Source organism: Pogona vitticeps, chromosome 4 (assembly GCF_051106095.1).
Source record: "Pogona vitticeps strain Pit_001003342236 chromosome 4, PviZW2.1, whole genome shotgun sequence".
NCBI lineage: Eukaryota > Metazoa > Chordata > Lepidosauria > Squamata > Agamidae > Pogona > Pogona vitticeps.
In genome coordinates this window covers 29,905,493-29,928,911 of record NC_135786.1, presented here as the reverse complement: position 1 = coordinate 29,928,911, position 23,419 = coordinate 29,905,493, and the positions used below count along the sequence as shown (strand labels likewise).

The following is a 23,419-nucleotide window of genomic DNA, read 5'->3' as shown; positions in this document are numbered from 1 at the left end:
TCTGTTTAAGATGCTTGGATATGAAATAATACTGACAAGTAACACTTTTAATATGTTTCCTATCACTGTATATACCACTCCATATCTTAATATTTGTTTATTATCCCCACATAGTGTTACAGTGCAGTGGTTTCTCGGTGGGACATATTCTGTAAGTCACAGACATCTAAGATGCTGATCACAGATTTTTCTTTTCTTTCTTTCTTTTCCTCTACACTATTTTATTTTTTTAATCTATGTCAAATGATATGGAGATTGCCACTCCAAAGTCTCAGAAGCAGTTCTATGTTAGTTCAAAGCATCAGTTGCCAATTAAAAGTGAAATGATAGATTTAAAGTGCTGATAGTCAGGCTGAACTGCTTAAGTACTGCTGTTCTTTTAGCACTTCGTGCACACAAAACTTCACATCTTGACACTGGGAAGAAAAATAGTTCCCAATTAAGAGAGAGGGAGGAAGGGAGGGAGGGAGAAAACAACAGGAACTGTTGAGGCAATGATTAATCAGTCCAGAACTAGTCTTTGGATAAATACAGTGGTACCTCGGCTTATGAACATCCAGACTTAAGACCATTTTGAGTTGAGACCAGCTCCGGCCACAAAATTTTGCTTCGACTTGTGGCTGGAGCTTCAAGTTGTGACAGGAAAAAGGCAAGGGAAAAGGTGGGGAATTCAAATTTGCTAATTGTTGGTAGGCGAAGAGGCTGCTTCTTTGTAGCTCTTTCGCCCCAACAGTTAGAGTGACTGCATTGGAGGAGGCTTGGGACTGCCTGGAGCTCCTTTCTGCTCCTGAGTAAGTACATTTGCTTTGTTTTGCAGGGTGGGTTTGGGGGGGGGTATGTTTCTGTGCTGTGATTTTTTGTGTGTTTTGGAGTGTTCCCCCCCAGCCCCATAGCGTTCCTCTGGGTCTGGCTGTTTGTGTGGGGGTTTTTGTCCCCCCCAGCCCCATAGTGTTCCACTGGGGCTGGCGGTGTGTGGGGGGATTGATTTTTTTCCCAGCCCCATGGCATTCCCCTGGGGCTGGCAGTGTGTGTGTGTGTGTGTGGTTTTTCCCCCCAGCCCCATGGCATTACACTGAGCCTGGCTGTGTGTACTGTATACAGTGGTGCCTCGCATAGCGAGGTTAAACCGTTCCGGATTAACCTTCGCTATAGCGAAACATCGGTGTGCGGGAATAAAAAAGCCATAGAAACGCATTGAACTTTGTTCAATGCGTTCCTATGGCTTGAAAACTCACCGCTGTGCGAGGTTCGTCCATAGCGCCGCCATTTTCGCGCCCTCGGTAAGCGAGGGCAGGGTGCAAAAATGCGGTGCGGACCTTCCGGCCGCCATTTTGGAACCGCCGATCAGCTGTTCTCCCCGGCTTCGTTATGCGATATTCGCTAAGCGAATCGCTTAGCGAATATCGCAAAGCGAAAAATCGCCATAGGGGCCATCGCTGAGCGAATGCTCCAGTGATGGCCCAGAGCGCCTCATTAAGTGATTTCATCGCTCAGCGAGGTGCTCGTTAAGCGAGGCACCACTGTATATGTGTTTTTCCATTATTTTTTTCCCAGCTCCCTCATGTTCCACTGGTACTGGCTGTGTATGGGAGTTGTGTTTTTCCCCCTAGCTCCATGCATTCCACTGGGGCTGGCTATGTGTGTGGGGGTTTTTTATTATTTTTCCCCCAGCCCCATCATGTTCTGCTGGGGCTGGCTGTGTGTGGGGGGAGTTGTGGTTGTTTATCTCTATCTGGCTGAGTGTTCCTCAGAAGGAGAGCCTGGCCGGGCTGGTGCTCAGGGTGCCAAGAGAGAAAGAGAGCCGCGTCCCTGGAAGAGGTGGTGGCGGCGGCAGCTGCTGTTGGCAGCTTGGAGGTGCTCTTCGAGGACAGGCTGGGAGCAAGCTCTGCTCTCAGGCACTGCGCGGCAGGGCAGTGAATTGTGGTGCTGGAGGAGGCTCTTGAGAATCCCCTGGACTGCAAGAAGAACAAACCTATCAATTCTAAAGGAAATCAACACTGAGTGCTCACTGGAAGGACGGATCCTGAAGCTGAGGCTCCAATACTTTGGCCATCTCATGAGAAGAGACGACTCCCTGGAAAAGATCTTAATGTTGGGAAAGTGTGAAGGTAAGAGGAGAAGGGGACGACCGAGGATGAGATGGCTGGACAGTGTCTGCGAAGCAACCAACATGAATTTGACACAACTCCAGGAGGCAGTGGAAGATAGGAGGGCCTGGCATGCTCCGGTCCATGGGGTCACGAAGAGTCGGACACGACTAAACGACTAAACGACGATATTTTGTATGTCTTTGAGAAACTACGTTCATAAAATTGACCTGAAGACAATTCAGATATTAGAAGTAAAGGGGTTTACAACAACTAGCCTGATAAATGCAGTCCCCCCTAGTTATAGACTGTTTTATTTCTATATCTGTGTTTTATGCCAGTGAGTTATTTCACATATATCTTTTCACTCATATCATTCCTCAACACTTTAGAAAAATTTAGTAATATATATTCACAGTTTTGCTTTATTGGATTAGAGAGTTTGTAGTTATATTTGCTTTCATTTAGCAGTATCATTTAGCGTTCCCTTTGTTTAATAATATGCATTTTATGAAGCAATAACTTCTAAATTATTTCCTATCTTATTGAGCCACTGCTTTCTTTAGTAATCTCAGTATAACTACTTCATCTGACATGCTTTAAATATTATAGCCTTCCTAGCAATCATATTGCTTTCCTAGTAATCATAGTGCATCTGCTTCATTAGCTATGATTTAAACATTCCTATTATTGCTATTTTTAATACAATATATTGTTCATTTTCTATTTTATGAGCATTCACAATATTTCATCTTTTTGTCCATTATTTCAATAAATTTCATGTTGGCCTACTTTTTGATGTGGTTCTGGCTTAATAGCCACTCTCCATAAATTTACTGGAGCAAAATATTGGTTATAAAAGAGGCCCATTTTCAATATTCATATCAATTTATTCATAAATAATCTGAAGCTCAGGTGACCAGTAAAGCAGGCAAGTGTAGAGATGACAACACATAATTCAGGAAGGCCATAATCAAATCAAAATGGGTGTGAAGTGCTACAAAAGCCATTCAGGCTCAGCGATTCTCCAGATTCAGTAACTGGCCAACCATGTAATGCAAATGCACCATAATGCATCATAGGAGCCGAGATCCTAACTTCACATATACCACTGGTTATCTGAAATATCAGTGACCAGAAAAGACGTCTTGGGACCATCATGGACAACAATAGTGGTAGCATGATCAATATTGTTAAGGAGAAAGGAATTAAAAATAAAAGTAATTATTTTGCTGTTAACTAACTCGGTGATAGAGCAACATTTGAAATGCTATGTTCAGGTTCTGATAATCTGCTATAAAAAAGTAGGTCCTTGATCTGGAAATGGGGCAGAAAAATCTAATCCAACTGATCAAATGATGAGAATCCTTTGTTTGAAGAAAGGTTGAAGCATTTGCCGCTTTGGAGTTTGGATGGGGATGAAGATGAATCAGAACTTCCAAAGCGACAACAAAGAATATATGGCACAGATTCGAAAAGCCATTAATTGGTATAGCAAAAGTGATTAAACAGGATAGTACAAATGCGACTTTCATTTGAACCAAGGGTGGGAGGGCGAGGATGTTGTTTCTTTCCCTTTTGTGTTCTTTTCTTAAATTTGAAACACAGCTTCTAAAACAAGCATAATTCATATTAATGAAAGAGGGATTCACTAAAGTTTCGTGTTTCTTTGCTGTTCCCTGTAAAATTCCATCCTTTGTGTGTCAAAATCACCTGATCATTTTTTGTATCCAATAGCATCACAGCAGCAATAGCAGAGATGTGGTGGTGTAACCCACCATAGTCATTGGCATCCAATCAGGAGGCCCAGGGGGAAGAGGGATGTTAAATCTGTAGAAGAGCCTGGAATCAAGTGAGGAGTGTTCGTGTTTCACAGCCATTCTTTAAGGGTTTGCTACTGACCTCTTGGCGTCCTCCACCTATTGTGGCTTCAACAGAGAAGTCCTTCAGTAAAGACAAGCCTGAGAAACTGGAAAATCCAAAGCTGGATGAGTGGAAAACTTGCTTGACCCTGGAGAACCTGAACCTTCAGGGAACCAGGAACCTGAGCCTGCAGATGCATTGGAGGCTTAAGCCTATGGATGGGTGGGTGGGGGGCTAGGAGCTGAGTTTAAGAAGGTGGTAAGACAACCACTCAGAGGTGAAGAAGGCTGGAGGCATGAGCTTTGTATGGAGTCCCAAGAATGGTCCTTGTGAGCAAGTGGTCTTCTCACGAGTAGGCTCTCTCTTCCAGGGAGAGTCTGAGCCAAACCCTGCAATTGAGTTATTCCTTTGCCACCTGAACACCTGGAACGGTGTGCTGGATAGGTTTCCAAACAGCTGTTGAAAGCAAATTGTCTGACAGCTTTTGTATTGTTTCTGTGTGCCTAAATCCCTTGCTCTAGATTGCTTAACCTTGTCTGATCATTTGAACTGCTTCTTTAACTATGGCTTCAGATTGCCCTTCCTGGGAGCCTACTTACAGTGAGATTCCCAGTTTCTGCTCTCCTCCTTCCTTGGTCTGGGATTGTACTGGCCATCAGCTCTACTTATCCGACACAGTGTGGAACTGGACACCATGTTGGATTGCTGCCTGCACCTCTTAGATCCACAAGCAAGATTATTTTTTTCTTTAGAAGGAAAGGATTCTTGTCACTCGACCATTTGAATGGACTTTTGCACATAATTTCCAGACTGAAGATACCCTGACTGTTGCATAGTTAAATTTGATGTAGGCAAAATAAGATAGAAAACAAACTTCCTCATTAATGTTGCCAGTTCTCTACCTGTACTTTCTTAGTGCATTTCCTTGCACTTGTTTGCTTACAGAGCAAATATGCCTTTTTATTTGAGAAGAAAAACATACAAGAAAGCAGATACTCAATATTAATGGAGAGCTGTACAGAAAGCCTGCCTCAGCAGTAAGCACTTTCCTGCCTGTCTCATCTGTAGCGAAAGCCAGTAACATATTACATCCACATCTCAATTGTTTGTCCTTAGCTTCTTTCTTGATCTATAGCTGTAGCTACCAAATCAGCATCCAACAATAAAGTTACTTTGTGAAGGTAATGAACTCTCCCCCAAAAGATTTCTGACAAGAATTCCTTGCCCACTTTTTGTATTGTTTCTGATGTGTTCAAAACAAGTAGGAAAGCAATATGCAGTGACATTATAATAGTCTTAAAAATGCATTGCTGGAAGGGACCCTCACTGATTATTTAGTCCAGTCCCTATCAAGGAGGCACAGTGGGGGACTGAACTACTAACAACTGGCTCCACAGCCAGATACGTAAACCACTGTGTGGTCACTTTTTGTGTATTATCTGCCATTAAGTCAGAACCAACCTATAACAAACCTAATAGGATTTTCAAGGTAAGTGAGGTATTTAAGGTGTAGCTTTACCTGTTACACACACACACAAAGTTTCCATTATAACTAATTTCAGAACCTTTTAAAAGGGAAAGGCTTGTTAGAGTTATTGTTTTGCTTTAAATCATAATTAGCATTAGACTCAACAAAACCAATTTTTTGAAATAGATTTGGTGGGTCAACTGCACATGGATCTGATCTGATTAGACTGGGCTCCAGACAGTGACTCATCTAAAAATTAAGCTGGATCTGATGCTACCAGGGCTGGCCATGCTGAAACAACATCACCACATGGCAGATCACTGGGACCTTAGATGAGGAATGGGTCTTTTTTCCTCACTAGCATCCAGGCAACAGCAGGCCAAGAAGTGGCCAAACCATGTAGCTTTGTCTTATCTGTAGCGAAAGCCAGTAACATATTACATCCACATCTCAATTGTTTAGATGCTTGAGCAATTCGCCAGCCAAGCTCTAACAAGGAATCGGGAGGGGGGGGGACAATAACTTTTCTCTGCCCTCCTTCCCCATCCTCACTGGAGGGCCTAAAGCAAATGCACTTAACCTACTGTTGTCTCAGACCCTGCCTAAGAAATCTAAGTAGGGTTCTTGTACTCGGGCTAAGAAGCCTCTTCTGTGCGAAATATGTACAACAGTAATGATATGTGAAGACCTAACTTCGGAATCTGGATCAACTCTCTAAAGGACTTGCTATTAAAGATGAACATTCTATTTCCAGCTTGCATCACTTTTTACAGTATATGTCCATTCATAACCCTATTCTACAGTATTTCATATTAATTTAAGGATTTTAACAAAATTCTGCATAAAACCTGAACTTTTAAAATTTTATTTTTTGGTTTATTCATTTGTATTATTTTATTTTTACTCCACCTTTCTCCTTAAAAAGGAGAACACCTTTTCTCACAATATATGTATTTCTAAATTGTTTAATCTCAATGTGTATTTCTAAGTGTATATGCATTTGGATTTTGGAGAAAAGTGAAAAACTGAAATTGAAAGCTAACTACATTTGTATCCATGTCTATGACCAAGTCAATCTGTAAATGTATTTCACACATATATGTGATCACTTTTTCAGGGACTCCTGAATAATTTAAGTTTAAAATAATGTTTGTGCTGTACACAGTAGATGCCAGATGTGGAATGTGTGACATTAGCTCAAATTAAAAATGAAAGCAGTGAAACCAATTGAGAACATTGGCTAAGGCAACTTCTAAAGCTAGAACTATCTGGTTATCTCTTCCCTTTTTGGTACGTTTTCAGTTTTACACACAATTTTATGGGAGACAGGGAAAGGAAAAACTTCAACACTCCTCATTAACTTTGCAAAACAACTGGAGTCCTATCTATGAAGAAAACATGATCTTTATAATAGGCCTATCATACATTGTAAACAACGTGTGGATTTATATGCAACATTTCAATTATTTCAGGAGAAGACACTATACTGAAATAAGAAATTGCACTACAATTTAGTAAAAGTGGTCTCAGAAAGATTTTCATAATTGGCTCCTTTTTCCACAGACATTTACTGAATATAGAAAAAGCATAGCAAATTGCACTTCTTCCACCCAACCTCCTTTTTAAAAGGGAAAACTGTTCAATAAAAAAGAAGAATGGCAAGACTTATGACAGCAGGTGGCAAAATGAAATAATTTTCCCCCTGATTCTGATTTCTCTTCCCCCGCCCCCTGCTCTCCAACAGCATCTTGCAATGTGCATTCACTACAGTCATGTGACGGAATCCTTACATCTAGACTCCTAGAGAGTTTTATTTTTAATACAGCTGGCGTAAGCCAATACAAAGTAAGTTTTATTCTTCATATGCTTTAATAAAGAAAATGGAATATTTGTTTACACCACAGTATTTCAGACTCCATCGTTTTTGTGTATTTTCCCTAAGAACCAGAGATTGCAAAAACATTGCTTCTATGGAAACATAATAGGAGGTAATTTGGTTTCTGAAAGCCACTGATATCATCAAAATAGTGAAAACATTTGTCCTCTAAGAGATCTTCCTGCAATGATTTGGTTTCCATGGAATTCCCATCAACACAGTTCTTTTGACAAATCAGGTATTACTATTAGGGAATGCTCAAATTAATCATCATCATGTGCTATTAAGTCAATTCTGCCATGGCAACCCTTTTAATGGATTTCCAGGTGGAAAATATTTGGGTTTCCATTCCCTTCTTCTGGGAGAGCCCTGGGACTATACAGCTTGCTTAGAAGCACATAGGCTGGCTCTAGTTGTGTTGTTCTCAACCTCTGGTTCTGCAGCCAGACACCTAAGCCACTGATTTTAATGTCAAAGAACTATGCATATTGTAGACTGGCTTGTGGTCTGAGCAGGGTAAAGTAGCTCATTCCAAAATTGGTGGCTAGGGTTCCCTTTCCTCAGCTGGACTAGAGGGCACCAGTAACACATGATTTATTTGCTTTCAGAAATCTCAAACTGATGACTGTGCTTAATGTTGATGTTGATAAACTGATTTGCAATTACTGCTTTCATATGAACAATATACTTACCTGGCATATTCTACAAGCAGGCTACCTTGGCCAGAACAAAATCATCATCTGGAGACTAGATTTATGCATCCTTCCTCTCCCTTCTACATTCTCTCCTCTGCAATGGGCATTCCCTGTTCATTTCACTCTTAGAGCAAACTGTAATTATGTAGCTGGGAGAAAAATACCTGAGCTGAGCATTTACTAGCGATAATTTTAAGTATCTCACCAGGCTACATACTCCAGGATTCCATAGAATGAAGCAGTATCAAACTTTTGTAATGGTAGAATATAGGTACAGCCTAAATGAGAAGAGAGTTAAATTTTGCCTAACAAAACCAACAAAAGAGTTTTGTGGCACCTTCGATACTAGAAAATTTTATTTGGAGTAAGTCACTGACTGCCACAAGACTTTCTGTTGTTTTTGCTATCTTCCCATCCAAAATTTTTACCTGACAGGGGCTCCACGAGACTGTGCAGGCTTCAGCATGACTGTGATGGTGGTCTCTGTTTCATTCAGAGGGGAATCTGTATCATATTCAGGCATTGATGGTGCTAGGAAGAGAGAAGGAATCCATATGTTAGCTATCATCTCTGGGACATCATAACATTTGATGGAACACATGGATGATGTTCAAGAATCAGCACTAGCCTTTTTATTTTTGGATTTTGATGAATTTGTCTTTAACAAGAATGGATCACTCCAGTATTTTTGGCAACTCAGATTTGCTATTTTGGAATATATTATGTTCTTGCATATCTGCCAATGTTATATGAACCAGGGGATAGAGGCTAGTATATAAGTGTTAGGGACGTGGTGGCGCTGTGGGCTAAACTGCAGAAGCCTGTGTTGCAGGGTCAGAAGACCAAGCAGTCGTAAGATCGAATCCATGCGATGAAGTGAGCGTCCTTCGCTTGTCCCAGCTTCTGCCAACCTAGCGGTTCGAAAGCATGCAAATGCAAGTAGATAAATAGGGACCAGCTCGGTGGGAAGGTAACAGCGTTCTGTGTCTAAGTCGCACTGGCCATGTGACCACGGAAGATGGACCAACGCTGGCTCTATGGCTTGGAAACGGGGATGAGCACCGCCCCCTAGAGTCGAACACGACTGGACAAAAATTGTCAAGGGGGGCCTTTACTTTTACCTATATAAGTGTTACATTTTATGCCTGCTATTATGGTTGTGCTCACATATGCACATTCCAACGTGGTGCACAGTTGCACAAGGAATACCACAATTGGTTGCACAAGCAGTATTGTCTGTGGAACTATGAGAACAAATGCAGTACCGCTTATGCAACTGAAAAAGAACAAAATGTCATTAACCCAGTGTTATACTCTTTTAATTTTACACTTGATTTTGACCTTTATATTTCTGACTACTTTCTGGTAGTTCTGATCACTTTCCTATAAATCATTTTCAAAATCAGGGGGGAGGGGGTACATAAATAGAAAATAAACTATGGGCATTTTTTTTTACATATAATGCAGTGCATTTGCACTCTTTAAAAGGTGTAGCCCTTGCAATCCTTGTAATTTGGCACCAAGTTTTCAATCAATGTGGATTCACCACATTTAGGTATAAAATTATGGAACTGGATATATGAAGCCCAGAAGAAGTCAGATGTTGGGGATCCTACAGTATGACAGTTTTGTGGTAAGGATGAGGGGTACCACAGAAGGTGTATAAGGGGCTGCTGCTTTGTTAGAACTGAGCCAAACTGACCCAGTGTAAAGGGGTTGCTGACAGGGCACCCCTAGAGGTTTGTCTAGCCTCAGCCCTGTCCCCAGGAAGCCTGGTGCAACCAAGACTCCCACCCCCCCTGGGTCTGGATGGGTACTAAGGAAAGCAGGGCCCAGAGTGTACAAACCCAAAACAGAGGATGAGGTGCCAGAGAAGGCAAGAAGAGACCCACAAATCGGTATAGAAGGAGGGGCAGAAGAAATGGGACCCTAAAAAAACTGAGAAGGGGGACTACATATGAGGGATATAAAAGAAACCCTGGGAGGGGTAGATGGCAAATCAGGATAGGAACAGGCCAGTCTGAGGGAGGAGCAGACTAGGGATCTCTCAGACTAGGAAGAGGAAAGGGCCTGGAAAGGGAAGAGAGAGAACTAGAGGTGGTATACAAAATGGAGGAAGACCTCAAGCTGGAGGGCAAGTGGAACCTTGGACTGGAGTCTTGGTCCAATTGTGGATGCCAAAACGAGAAGGTGAAAAAACAACAACACTAAATGCTGGCCCAAAGCCTGATCTACTGGGGGGAAGGCAAGGTCAGTCATTCCAACCTGGGTCAGGTACAGGGGAGCCAATCCTAACACAACTGTGACACCTGAGCAGTAGAAGGAGTGATGACTCCAAAAGCAGTGGCAGCTGCAGCCACCCCAGACCTGTACCCAGTCAGCCCAAGTGCACATAATTCCCTGCCCCCACTGACAGCCATCATTCCTCTGGGCTTTCAGCTTCGGCACCTTGTAGCATTTCCACATAAGAAAAGGCAAAGATTTCCACACCCCAGTGCAGTCAACTTGGGGTGCTGAACTGAACACAACTGAGATGAGGTTAATGGCAACAACTACCTTTATGAGAGAAAGGTCTCCTATGCCCAGCTAAACATTTTGTTGGAACCCCTGCCCAAGTTTTAATAAACTTTTCTTTGTTTGAACCACCTAAGGTCAAGTCCATGGACCAGGGAATGGATGAGAGGCCACATGTTGATCCAGGCCAGGCTGGCAGGTCTCACACCTAGCTACACTCTTAGATATGATCTTATCTCCATACAAGCTATGCCAAAATGTGTGTTTAGCATAGTTTTGATAATGTCGGACCACTTGTAAAGTAAATTCCCTTCAATTATGCTAAGCACACTGTTAGGAACCACTATTAACAGAAGACTTTATGGATAACGGCCAAACCCGACTGAGTTTTTATGCTGGCATAGTGCAGTTGGCATAAATCTCATGAGTAAATTGCCACAAGTTAAGAAGTTGGCATAGGCATTTGCTGGTTTCTTCCAAGCTGCACTGCTCCATGTGCAACAGAAAATGCCTCCAGTAAGTTTTTGACTTGAAGAAATTTGCCAGTGAGATTTATACCAACTGTGTTACAATGGTGGATGTAAGTAATGAAAACACTGGCTGAAATTTTATTGTTTTGTCATGTAAGCAAATGGTGTTAATTTTCAATACCTTCTAGCTGTCAATTAACAAGTCCCTGCTGTGATTCGCAGGCATGTGTGCCCCAGAGAATCTCAGTGGTGACTTGTTAATAGCCAGCTAAAAGAGACAGAATGTTACACCATTTGTTTTCTGTGTATACAAAAAACAATAATATTTCAGCCAGAAATTGGTACTGAAACTTTGTTGCTCAAGATCAATCTTTTCACAAACTTTGGATGATTTGCAAAAACACATTCCATGCTCAGGAAAAATAACAGCCTGGAACCCTGTTCAAAGAATTTATTAGCCAGAGGGGATGAGTGGAACAGGGGGGCAAAAGGTTTTATGTACAGAGTTTTATACAGCAATCACTTATAATTCAGGAGATCCTTTTGGGTGTGTGTGTGTGGGGGGGTAGTACTATACCAGCTTTCTTGGTAAGAAGGAATCATTCTTCATCCAACAGCACCATTTAGTCATAAATCTGGAAGGTGCTTACTGCTAGGTGCCTCAGAAAGGGAAAAAAACTCAAGTTTGACAAAACTCAGTAGTGTGGGTTGCCTTATCCAGTATCAATTTTTGGCTGATGGAAATAGCTCCAGGAATTAATATGTGACTTAAAAAAGGCAAAATGTTTCACAAACCCCGAAGAGCTAACCTTCAGACCTATTACCTTCAGTGATATGTGACTGAGTGGATTATTATTTTTTTCCACATTTGCCATACCTTCTTCCCTACAGATATATTTCTGTAAAAATCTATTCCAGAAATCTAATTACTTTCAGCTTCATTTGCTCATACCAGACCAGAAAGTGACGTTTTCTCTCTCTTTCTTCTTAAGTATAATACCTGCAATTTTCGTTGCAATCCGTGTGGTGATGGGAGGTCCAAAACCCTTAACTGTGCTGGCTTTGATGGTGAATGAGTAGGTAGTTCCTGGATATAACCCTACAAACAGGTGATGAGTTTCATTTCTTAGTTTGAAGACCTTTCCTCTCTGATTTGACAGGTCAGCAGTGGGATCTAGGGATCCAACAGCCTTGTATGTAATCTGAAATGAAGGAAAGAGAAAATGAAAGTTCCTGCATAATTTATAATGTCTTCTTAATTCTCTAGCCCCTCCAAATACAAATTCTAACTTTCAGCTAGAATGACTGGAGAAAAGAATACAGCAGATATGAATAAAACTGTATCTGAATGCTACAGTCCTAAGCAAAACCCTATTTGGGCATTACATTAGCTGCCATTCCTGAGGTAATTTGCTATAAAACAAAATACTATTTTCATTATGCAAGTGTAATGAGGCAAGAGGGTTTTGGCCATTGTTTCTTAGGTTACCATAATAGTTTAAAAAAACAGCACAAATGCACTAGTGGAATTCTTGACTAAAATCATGTTTGGATCTAGGTAACTGGAAACATCACAACATTTGTATTAATTTATGGTCAGAGTTAATTTGTAACATTTTTAGAGGCAAATGGATGTGGTATCAGAGAGGACCCTGCTTCCAAGTCTAGTCCAACCCAGAGCAGGTCTCCAATCTGACAGCCACCTTCCAAGGATTTTCCCACCTGCAGCTCCATGGTGGACTGGTGCTGTAATTAAGGAAGTGGTGGAATCATGCAAGAGCATAAGCCAAACAGAATGGGAGGGGCCAGTGGATGTGAAGAGGGAGCCCTTAGAGAGAGAAGATAGAAGAGAAGACGAGGGGAGGGAAGAGGCAAACTACAGGGAGGAAGCTTCAGAGACAGCTGAGTGAGAAGTCTGACAGGCAGAGGCACCTGAGAAGGTAGACATAAACTGTTTTGCCAGCTGGGAGGTGGTGTGGTGTCAAGCTGATAATACCACCTGAGGAGGCCAACAGGATGCAGCAAACACAGAAATGACAGTGGCTCTCCTGTTTGGGAGAGTGGAAGTGCTGCCACCAAAGATGTTAAAGGTGAGGGAAGGGACATCCTGGGACTGATGAGACCCAAGAGAAGTTGACTCCTGGGAATCCATCAACCAGCCATAAGACATCTAGATGCCTCCTGTTTCCAACAGCAACCTGCACTCTTTCAGATGTACGTCTGGCCAAATGACTCAACCTCTGCAGCTACTGTCCAGCCAAAGGCCTCACTGCACCTGAAGCTGATCGCTGGAAGGATGCTGAGATTACATCTGTGCTGTAACGTGCTGTGCCTAGCACACATCCAGGGAGTCCTCAATATCCTGGTGGATAACGGATTCATCCTCCCTCCCTGAGTAAAGGACAAGGAGAAGCAAATCCCCTGCCCCTTGTTAAGAGGGAGTTAGTGTACGGAGGCCTTTATTATTCATTATTAATACTGTATGGTACTTTGTTTGTGTCTACCTTTATCCCAAGTTGTAATCAACCCCTTGTTTAACAGCAATCCTGTCTGTGTTTCATGGAGGGAAGAGCTGGGACCACTTACAGTACAGAACATCAGAATGTCTGCTGGTCTATCAAACATTTTACAGTTCCAGTGACAGAACTTTCTAGTTCATAGATCTGATAAATTATGATCTTACAAAATCTACTCATTTCATAATGCTTATGTCATGAATTGAATGACAAAGTCGCTGATAAGCCAAGCCAGGCTTTGATCGGCGTTAACGGTGCCTTGCCCCCCCCCCACAGATGGCGTGAGACTTCTTTCAGTCTCTCGAGAAGTTGAAAAGAGCAGGAGGACGCCCTTAGGCATAAAAGGGGCGTCCTCCCAGTGAACCGCCTCTTCTTTCTCAGGCACCCACCCACCTGCCCTATTTCTAGTGTGAGTTTTTCTGGTTGCCTTTTAGGGGCCGGATAGGAATTTTTGACCTTCATCCTGATTGGTTCTGGAATGGGGGGATTTTTCGTCTATCCCACACTAGTAGGGATTGTTGACAATTTAGGGTGGAAATTTCGGTCACACTTGCGGGTAGTTCAGAAAAACGGGTATTTATTGGTGAGTCCCAATTTTAACATCACTTAAGCTAACAGTGGATTGGACTTCCCAGAGCTGCTAATCATGAGATTCAGCACCTGGGTGGGAAAGATGTGCTGGGCCACTTCCGGACCAACAGCCATGAGTGAAGATGGCTTGAGGTCTGGGGGTGTTTTAATAGTGACCAGCCGGGTTTCTGCTGTCATTAAGACCACGAGAACCTGGGGCCGGGGGACTCACCCGTATGATGATGGATTTATCTGTTTCTGGACTACTGCAGAGCACCCTCCTCTGCTAATTGATTGGCAAACATTTTTTCAGAACGGTTATTAATAAAGTGTGGCCCGTGATTTAATCCATACTTATTTGTCTTGCGTCTTTATTCCGGGGTTGGGGGGCAAAGGCATTTTGTTAAGATTCTTTCATCTTAGCGGGAAGATAATCACAGAGGCAAGTAGAGGTGTTTTTTCCCCCTCCAGCCTACATGTATATTTTATGGCCCTTTCCCCAACACATATATTTTACTAAAATCTTCCAAAATTATATGTGAAGTGAAACTTGGTTCCCCTTCAAAACTGGAACTTATTCATATACAGTACTTTAAAGGAATTCTAAAGTTTAAAGAAGTAGGAAAACCTGGTATATGACGATAAAGTGCACACAAAATTGTCTGTATCATTAAAGATAATGTCAAAATGCATTAGAGGATGAAAATTACTTTAAAAATGGATATATTAGATCAAAAGTATGCATTAGAAAAGAATGCATTCCAAGAAGTGTGCAGAAAAAGGCACATAAATTTTAATGCATTAAAAAAAGTATCACTAATATTCACAATTGTTGAAAAACAGTACTGACAATTGTTTTGTGTTTGGGTGAGAAGTAGTTGATGAAAAAAGAAGTCAGCTTCTGGGATTTCCCCTTGCTTGGTGTCCCTTTGTGAATGTTAGTGTGCACACAATGATATCCTATAGGTCATCTTGATTGTTTTCATGAATGCCATCAAGATTCAGGCTGCTATTTGCTATGTAAAGTTTGGCACCTCCTTTCTTGCTAGCAACACAGACATAATATTGTGCAGCAATGTAAGGGCATTTCCTGTGGTTCAATTGTTGATACAGAAGTACAACATTCTACATTCATAAACTGGAGTTTGTTCGAAAACCTGAATTGTCTTTTCTTGATCGCTGTCCTTGGATTTCAGAGTTTCTACACAATTTCCACCTCAAAAAGCTGGCATAAACCCGAGCAAATATTCATGAGTATATTTACTACTGCAACTAGTAACACACCCTTAAGAACTACAACCCCAAAATACATGTTTGAAATTCACTCTGAGTTCTATTATTATGTTTATTAATAGCAACTGTGCAGATGTACAAACGTATTCAGAAGTAAAACTCATGACTTATTTACTAGCCAATTTCTTCTCTGTGTTCTAAAACCAGTCTAAAGGTGGCTCAATTTCAGCAGAGCTGTCAATAAAATATACCATGCTCTACTTTCCCCTTAACCTTTCCTGGTACTACAAGAGCCTTACTTATGGGTAATGCAACATGGTGAATAAATCAATATATGCTAATATACATACAGATCTTCAATTTTTTATCAAGGGCTTCTCAAAAATCAAATTCACAGATATGAAAAAATCCTTAGGGAAAACAGGAAAGCACTATTTTTGTACTAGGAAGAAAATATTGCATGCCAAACAAATATCAAAAGAAATGGAAAATAGAAAACAAAGAATAGCTACAGTCTGTCTTCTCTGAATTTGAAAAAACACTGCTTTAAATAATGTGAATGGGAATGATATGGATGAGTGAACATCAAAATATGGTGGATTTCTTTATTTGAATGAAAATGATTTGATCACAAAATATGCTATAATTTATATCAGGTAATATTGATAGTCCCAGGTTAGAATTTTGTGCTGGTAAAAACAAGCAAACAAAATGATGCTATTATGCATTTTTATATATTTTTCCTATCAATGTAGATATAATCACCTCCATCTGAAAGCATTAGGCTGCAGTAATGTTCTTATTCAGCTTCATCGTATCCAGAGGCGGGAAAAGAACTTTACCAGTCACGTTAGAGGCAAAGGAAAATCACACATTAAGCTGAAAAAAACCTTCCCACTAATTTCAAGTGTTAGTGCATGCAAGACTGTTCTTATCACAATATTAAATCCAGTGGTTCGGCTAGGAATGATAGTCCAGGATCTTGTAACCCAGGAGGCCTCTCAAAAATACCCAAGGGATGGCTGACAATGGACCAAGTGGAAACCAGGCATTTGTTTTAGAGATGTAAATCTTCACTTGTCTCATCTTCATAGCTCAGCATAAGAAATCATTACATTCTTCTACTCACCTGCAAGAGGTGGTCAAGATTTCAGGTTGCTTTCTAATGGTTTTTGTAATTATTTCTTGCATAAAATTAATCTATTTGTACAAATTAACTGCAAAGTACTGGGTTAACCTCCTAGTTTTAAGGATATTTGACAGTTTTATATTGGGTTATTTGTGCCTTTGTTACAACAAGCCAGTCCCTTGTGCCTCCTCTGTGTTCATACTGTTTTTTTTTCCCCAAGGGGGAAGGCTTCTATCCAAAATACAGAGACCTTAAATGAACCGAATAAAAGCTTTTTGTCTCATTTTGGCAGGAAACAAAGAATCTCACCAGGCTTTCAGGCTCCGCATTGGTGCATCTCATTGAGTTGAGGCAGACAATATCAATAGGAATCAGGAATTCTGCAAATGATTTTCACATCCTTATTCAGCACCTCAGCTGGCTTGGATATGCAAAGACTCATTGTGACTGACCTTACTCAATATATCATCCTTCCTTCCTTCATATTAACCAAAACAAATTACAGTCAGGGGCAATGGAGACCGTGCTCACATTTACTAATGCTTGTTTCACTGCTGTTACTTTAAAATATATCATTTCCTCTAACAACATTCTGCTTATTCCCAAGTAAATGTGCTTAATGTGTGGCCAGCCAAATGGGAAGTGAGGTATTGTTAGTTGTATGCTTCAAAACTGACAGTTTCCAACATGAGAACACAAGGCCTCTGTATGGAAAACCAAAGAGATCTAAGGGCTGCACAAGGCCACCTCTGAACCCCACTGCTAACCCCTAAAATATTTTCTTTTAAAAAGGCATCTAAAACAAAATAAACCCTGGATTCAACATATGTGTGCTAAGGACCCTCAAAATAAGACAAAGCTGCTTCCAATGCTCAAAACAGCCAATCAAAAAGAAAAAAAGAGAAAGTGAGTGTTAGTGTACCGGAAGAGCCCAGAGCCGCTGGCGTGGTGCATTTGGGCCATGTGTTGCATTTTGCCCATATGGTATGGCTACATACAGCTCACATTAATTATGCTTATGTTTCTGGCTGTGGAGCCAGAGGTTAGGAGTTCAATTCCCCTCTGTGCCTTCTTGAGAGGGTCTGGAGAAAATGTTTTCCAGCTCTGCAGTTCAAAGATTAGGATGATGATGATGATGATGATGATGATGATGACGACGACAACAACAACAACAACAACAACAACAACAACAACAACAACAACAACAACAACGATATCTGGCACTAATTATGAGGCAAGTGTTTACACTAAACATTTCGCCTAGAGTGGTCGAAATGACTAGATAGGCGGGGTATAAATACAATAAATAAATAAAAATAAATAAATAAAAAATTTTCAAGGACACCTGCAGAACCATATATAATCCTGCTGCGTGTGGACTAAACTGGGGAACCCAGAAAGAGAAAAATAATGGGGAAAAGATGTGATGAGTTGACCATTTATTCCCATTTCTGATAATTATGTGAGAGCTCATGTGCCTGTTACTAATTTGATTTTTATGATGTACCTGAACTTGAAGGTTAAACTGTTTCTCCTGTTTTTCTGAGCCAGTGAACAATTTCAGCCCATTTAGCTTTAATTTTATCCTAAGCAAGGAGAACTAAAGCCACTGGATCAACATTTTAGGTATTCATGTATTCTTCGCTGTTCTACTTAGCATATCTAAATTAAACAAGAGATATCAGTTTTATTCTATGTCAGTCTTTTTCTAGCCTTTCAACAATTTCTTTAGCTAAAAGAGTAAAAGCTTAAGAACATGAAATGTTGTATGGATTACATCTATTGCAGCTATTCATTGCTATTTTAGAACATTTATAGCCTGCTGTGTGTCACAGGATCTCAGGGTGTGTTACACAGCTGTATGAAACAATTTAAAAACATAAGATATTTAGAAGAATATAAAATCAAACAGATTAAAACCATTGCCTTAAAACCTCTGCAGGCCACGATCCAAAGGCTCTAATAAAAAAGTATGTTTTGACTTGGTGCTGAAATGAGGTCAATGTCTTTGCCAATCAAGCCTTTAACAGGGAGGAATTCCAATTTACAGGTGTAAAAGCCCTCCTCCACATCTCTAGATAATGAACTTTCCTCAATAGCGGTACATGGAGGACAGCCTCCCCAGTAGATCTTCATGTCTGGGCATGTCTATATATTGCCAAGAATAATAAAATAAAATAAAATAAAACAACAATATTAATACAATTGAAGATAGCAGATAAATTAGGTACTGGCAGGAGGGAAGGCCTGCCTAAAGAGCCAGGTCTTGAGTTGGCTCTTAAAAACACACAGCAAGAGAGCCAGACAAATTTCTGGGGGGAAATTGTTCCAGAGGTGAGGGGCCACTGCCGAGAAGGCCCGCTTTGTTGTTTTTTCTCTTTGGGCCACCCTTGGCCTTAGGCCCCTCAGCCACCCATCTTGACTAAAGCTAGTGATTCGGGTAGATCTAGGTGGGAGGTGTTCCACCAGATATTGAGGTCCTAAATCGTTTAGGGCTTTATATGTCATCATTAGTACTTTAAAATCAATGTGGAAATGAACAAGCAGCCAATGCAGGGCAGCCAGAGTAGGGGAAATACAGTGGTGCCCCGCATGATGATGATAATCCGTCCCATTGAAATCGCTGTTTAGCAAAATCGTTGTCATGCGAAATCCATTTCCCCATTGGAAAGCATTGAAACCCAGTTTAATACATTCCAATGGGGGAAAGACCTCATTGTCCAGTGAAGATCGCCCATAGGGAAGCCATTTTACGAGCACCGATCATCTGTAAAAATGGCTCTCCTGCGAAGCATGGGTCCGGAAAACAGGGCAGCCATTTTGCGAAGCCGACGATCAGCTGTAAAAATCTCTTCTTGCGAACAAACGGTTCGCGAAGCATGGACCTAATCAACGTCCAGCGAAAATCCCCCATTGGAATGACTGTTTTGCAAATCGCTATAGCGATCACAAAAAGTCATCGTTATGCAGATTCGTCGTTTAGCGGGGTCGTCATCTTGCAAGGTACGACTGTATGTTGATCTTTTCTCACCCCACTAAGAAGTCTGGTTGCCACGTTCTGCATCATTTGAAGCTTCCGCATCAGTCTCAAAGTTAGCCCCACATGCAGCGCATTATGGTAGTCTAATCTTGAGACTACTTACTTTGGTTTGATTCATAGTTGGGTTGGTAATCATATCATATATATAACTGCATGCTGTCAAGTCAATTCTGGCTTATGGTGACCCTTTCCAGGGTTTTCTATGTAGATAATCCACAGATGTGGTTTACCATTCCCTTCTTTTGGGGGTATCCTGTGACTATGTGGCTTGCCCAAGGCAACACAGGATGGCTGTTCCCCTAGGAGGTACAGTGGGGAATCAAACTCCCAGCCTCTGGCTCCGCAGCCAAGTACCTAAATCACTGAGTTATCTATTCTTTATTGGCTTGCAATTCTTTGTAAATGAATACTATATGTCTGGCAAACATGCACATTCTCATTGTGCAGGTTGGGAAATGCAGTACTATGGTAGGGAATTATGGTGTGCTCAAGAGGCAATGCTGTTGCTGTTTTTTTTAATCAACTATACTTGGACTTGTTGATTGTTTTAAAAGTTCCCATTTACATGGTGCATTCCCTTCAGTTAAACTTACTTTTTCATACAACAAGAATCCTTGTCAAAATTGATTGCTAGGAGCAAAGGTAAGGTAAAGGTAAAGGTTCCCCTTGACAATTTTTGTCCAGTCGTGTTCGACTCTAGGGGGCGGTGCTCATCCCCCGTTTCCAAGCCGTAGAGCCAGCGTTTGTCCGAAGACAATCTTCCGTGGTCACATGGCCAGTGCGACTTAGACACGGAACGCTGTTACCTTCCCACCAAAGTGGTCCCTATTTATCTACTTGCATTTGCATGCTTTCGAACCGCTACGTTGGCGGGAGCTGGGACAAGCGATGGGCGCTCACTCCATCGCGTGGATTCGATCTTACGACTGCTTGGTCTTCTGGCCCTGCAGCACAGGCTTCTGTGGTTTAGCCCGCAGCGCCACCACATCCCACTAGGAGCAAAGGTATTATTCTGTAAATTGCATTCACATTTAGGGAATACCTCAAAGTCAATTTCAGCAATCAGCCACAGTTTCATTGAAAATAAGGGTTAAAACAACAGCAGCTGCCAGATTTGGGCTACAAATTCAGTCAATGAATTGAGACTATCCAGAACACAAAATTAGCACATAAAACAAAAAGTAATCTCTAAAATGTAAGAAACAAGATGATTTTTAGAGTGAATTTCTTTTCTAAATATGGAAAAATGTAGGAGAAGGCACAGAAAACCAAATAATGACAGAAGAGACCTGCACTTCCCGGAACGGCGGTATTTATTATACCTTCTCAATGCGCTTCAGAAAATTATTATTCCTTCTTCAAGGGCCATACTATAAAGAGCTTAAGTACTGTAATATACAGTTTGAGAAGACTCAAACTTGAAAAAGATTGAAAATGATGAACTGGAGAAAACGAGATTCCGAATATATAATTCTGATAGCATCAATAATCCCTCCTGGAGGAATTGTCTCTGTTGCATAACTTAGCAATCTCAATGGCTGTGGCAGGGAGAGTTCAGTTAGGGCTTCCTTTGGCACAGACTGATGAATGAATTCTCTGACCAGGCTTTAAGGAAGGAGAAAAAAGTGAGTGCCCTTCCTCTCAGCATGAGTTCTTCTACCATAAAGGGGAGAACAGGCCTCTTCCTCTTTGGAAAGGATTAAGGTATCAGACTGGTCGAGATGCTGTGGGACTGGGGGAGTGGCAATTCTACGAATCACAAGAAGCATGAATATGGAGCATTCAACTCATCCTTTCTTCTTTGGCCTGTTCTTTGTTTCGGGTGTACTGGAATATGACAAAGAGCAATATATCAGGCTGCATGTGCTGTGGATATCATCCTTAATACTTTTCGCCTCTTTATTCTGAAAGCAACAATTTAGCCTCTCCCACCGAGAGCACCAGTGTGGTGCTGGAGGAGACTCTTGAGAGTCCCCTGGACTGCAAGGAGAACAACCCTATCCATTCTGAAGGAAATCAACCCTGAGTGCTCACTGGAAGGACAGATCCTGAAGTTGAGGCTCCAATACTTTGGCCATCTCATGAGAAGAAAGGACTCCCTGGAAAAGACCCTGATGCTGGGAAAGTGTGAGGGCAAGAGGAAAAGGGGACGACAGAGTACAAGATGGTTGGACAGTGTCATCGAAGCAACCAACATGAATTTGACCCAACTCCGGGAGGCAGTGGAAGACAGGAGGGCCTGGAGTGCTCTGGTCCATGGGGTCACAAAGAGTCGGACACAACGAATAAACAAAAACAACCGAGAGCACCAGCCATTAAGCCAGTAGTTCTCAACTTTGGGTCCCTAAATGTTCTCGGATTAAAATTCCAAGAAGCCTTTACCACTAGCTGTGCTGGCCAGAATTTCTGGAAGTTGTAGTCCAAGAGCCTATGGGGACCCAAGGTTTGGGAACAACTGCATTAAGCAATCTTTTTCTGCTTCTTATAATTCAGAAGTTCAGTAACACTTCTTCTGAACCAAGTAAGCCGTCACTGTTCTACAGCTTTTGCAACTCCTGTCATTTCTGTTCTTCAGTCTTTTACTGGTGTGGTTTCAAATTTGTTTTTAGTAATATGATGTGTTTTAACATCATTGTTTTCATTTTAATCTCAGTGCAAGCTACCTTGAGGTCCAGCTTTGGAACTAAGGCAGGCTATAAATTAAAGTAATTAAAATTAAACAAAAACATCTTGAATAAAATGAAACTCATTTACCAAGAGGCTAAATCCCCATTTCCTAACTAGACTTTGAATCCAAGCAGAAAATGCCTGATGAAATCCTATAACCAGCCTTAAGTGGAAAGACTGCACCTAAAAATCTCAATTTCCTTGTTCCACTTAGCAAACAAATAACCTGCCGTAACCTTGTTCCCTAATAAAAGATCCCCAAATCTAGTTTATCTTTCATTTTCAGAAGACAGATAAATAGATTTATAGCAGCCTGGCACAGAAATAAGTTTGATCGCAGTACAAAACTCTGTTTTGCCTGCAGTCTGACATGTCCCTGCCAACTCGCTTGCACAGTGTTGCTAACTCATTTCTCTCTCAAAGTGAACCCTCTAACCAGATTTAGAGTTCATAGTACTCTGGAAGGAAGCTGTTTTCTTTGATTTCAGTTTGCATATGTGATAGCAGAGGTCGGTGTTAGGAGAATACCAGCCCTTCCAGTGTTCAATTCTACCACACACCTGCCAGTTTTTGCTAGTTTCCCATGTGATGTGACATTTCAGTGCAAAATATTTGAGCTACTTTGTGCATGAAACATATCTTTGTAACAATCACACAGTGGCATAGGTGAAGCAACACAAGACAGAGCTGGATCACACTTGGCAGCATAAATACTAGACAATGGATGCAACTTAGTATTAAGATTCAATTAGAGCAAGCCCAATGTGGAGATTTGATGAGAATACCTATGCCAATTGCATTGATCAATTCGGTCTACTCTAGATGCAACGTATCACTGAATTTCAGCCAATATGTTTTAATGAAGCCACGGTTCAGTAGAACCATGAGATGACCAACTGGAACAGATGAGCGTACTGTGACCTGCGCAGGATTTTTTGTGGTCAAACACAAAAGGCAACCTGAATCGCGTATCTCCAAGACTAATGTGCTTTCAGATCAAATCACATGCTTTTTATAATACCCGTTTCTTGTAGGATTTGGGTATGTTAGGTTTTTCTGCATAGTTTAATTCCAATCAACCCTGCACACGGCATATAACATAGCTAATCTCTAGTGAACACTTGGGCATTAAAACATCTCCCTCTCCAGTTACTTTGTTCATGACTTCTTGCAGTCCCAAATGGCTCCTGGGATGGTTTTACATCCCTATCATGGGATGGTTTTGCATCCCTGTCATGTTTAATATCACAGAAAGCTGATACATTTCCCCCATCCATATTAGCATGGAATG

At 41.3% G+C, this 23,419-nt stretch overlaps 1 protein-coding gene across 39 annotated transcripts in view; it reads right to left on the bottom strand.

Moving 5' to 3' along the window:
* PTPRT (protein tyrosine phosphatase receptor type T) overlaps nt 1-23,419 on the bottom strand; it is a 716,634-nt gene that overhangs the window by 187,735 nt on the left and 505,480 nt on the right. For all 39 annotated transcript variants that reach the window (XM_078393145.1, XM_078393157.1, XM_078393154.1 and 36 more), the window contains 2 exons: nt 11,974-12,175; nt 8,418-8,520 (listed from right to left, as the gene is read on the bottom strand). In XM_078393145.1, the coding sequence (XP_078249271.1) occupies nt 8,418-8,520; nt 11,974-12,175 (305 nt within the window). The remainder of the gene's footprint in view (nt 1-8,417; nt 8,521-11,973; nt 12,176-23,419) is intronic.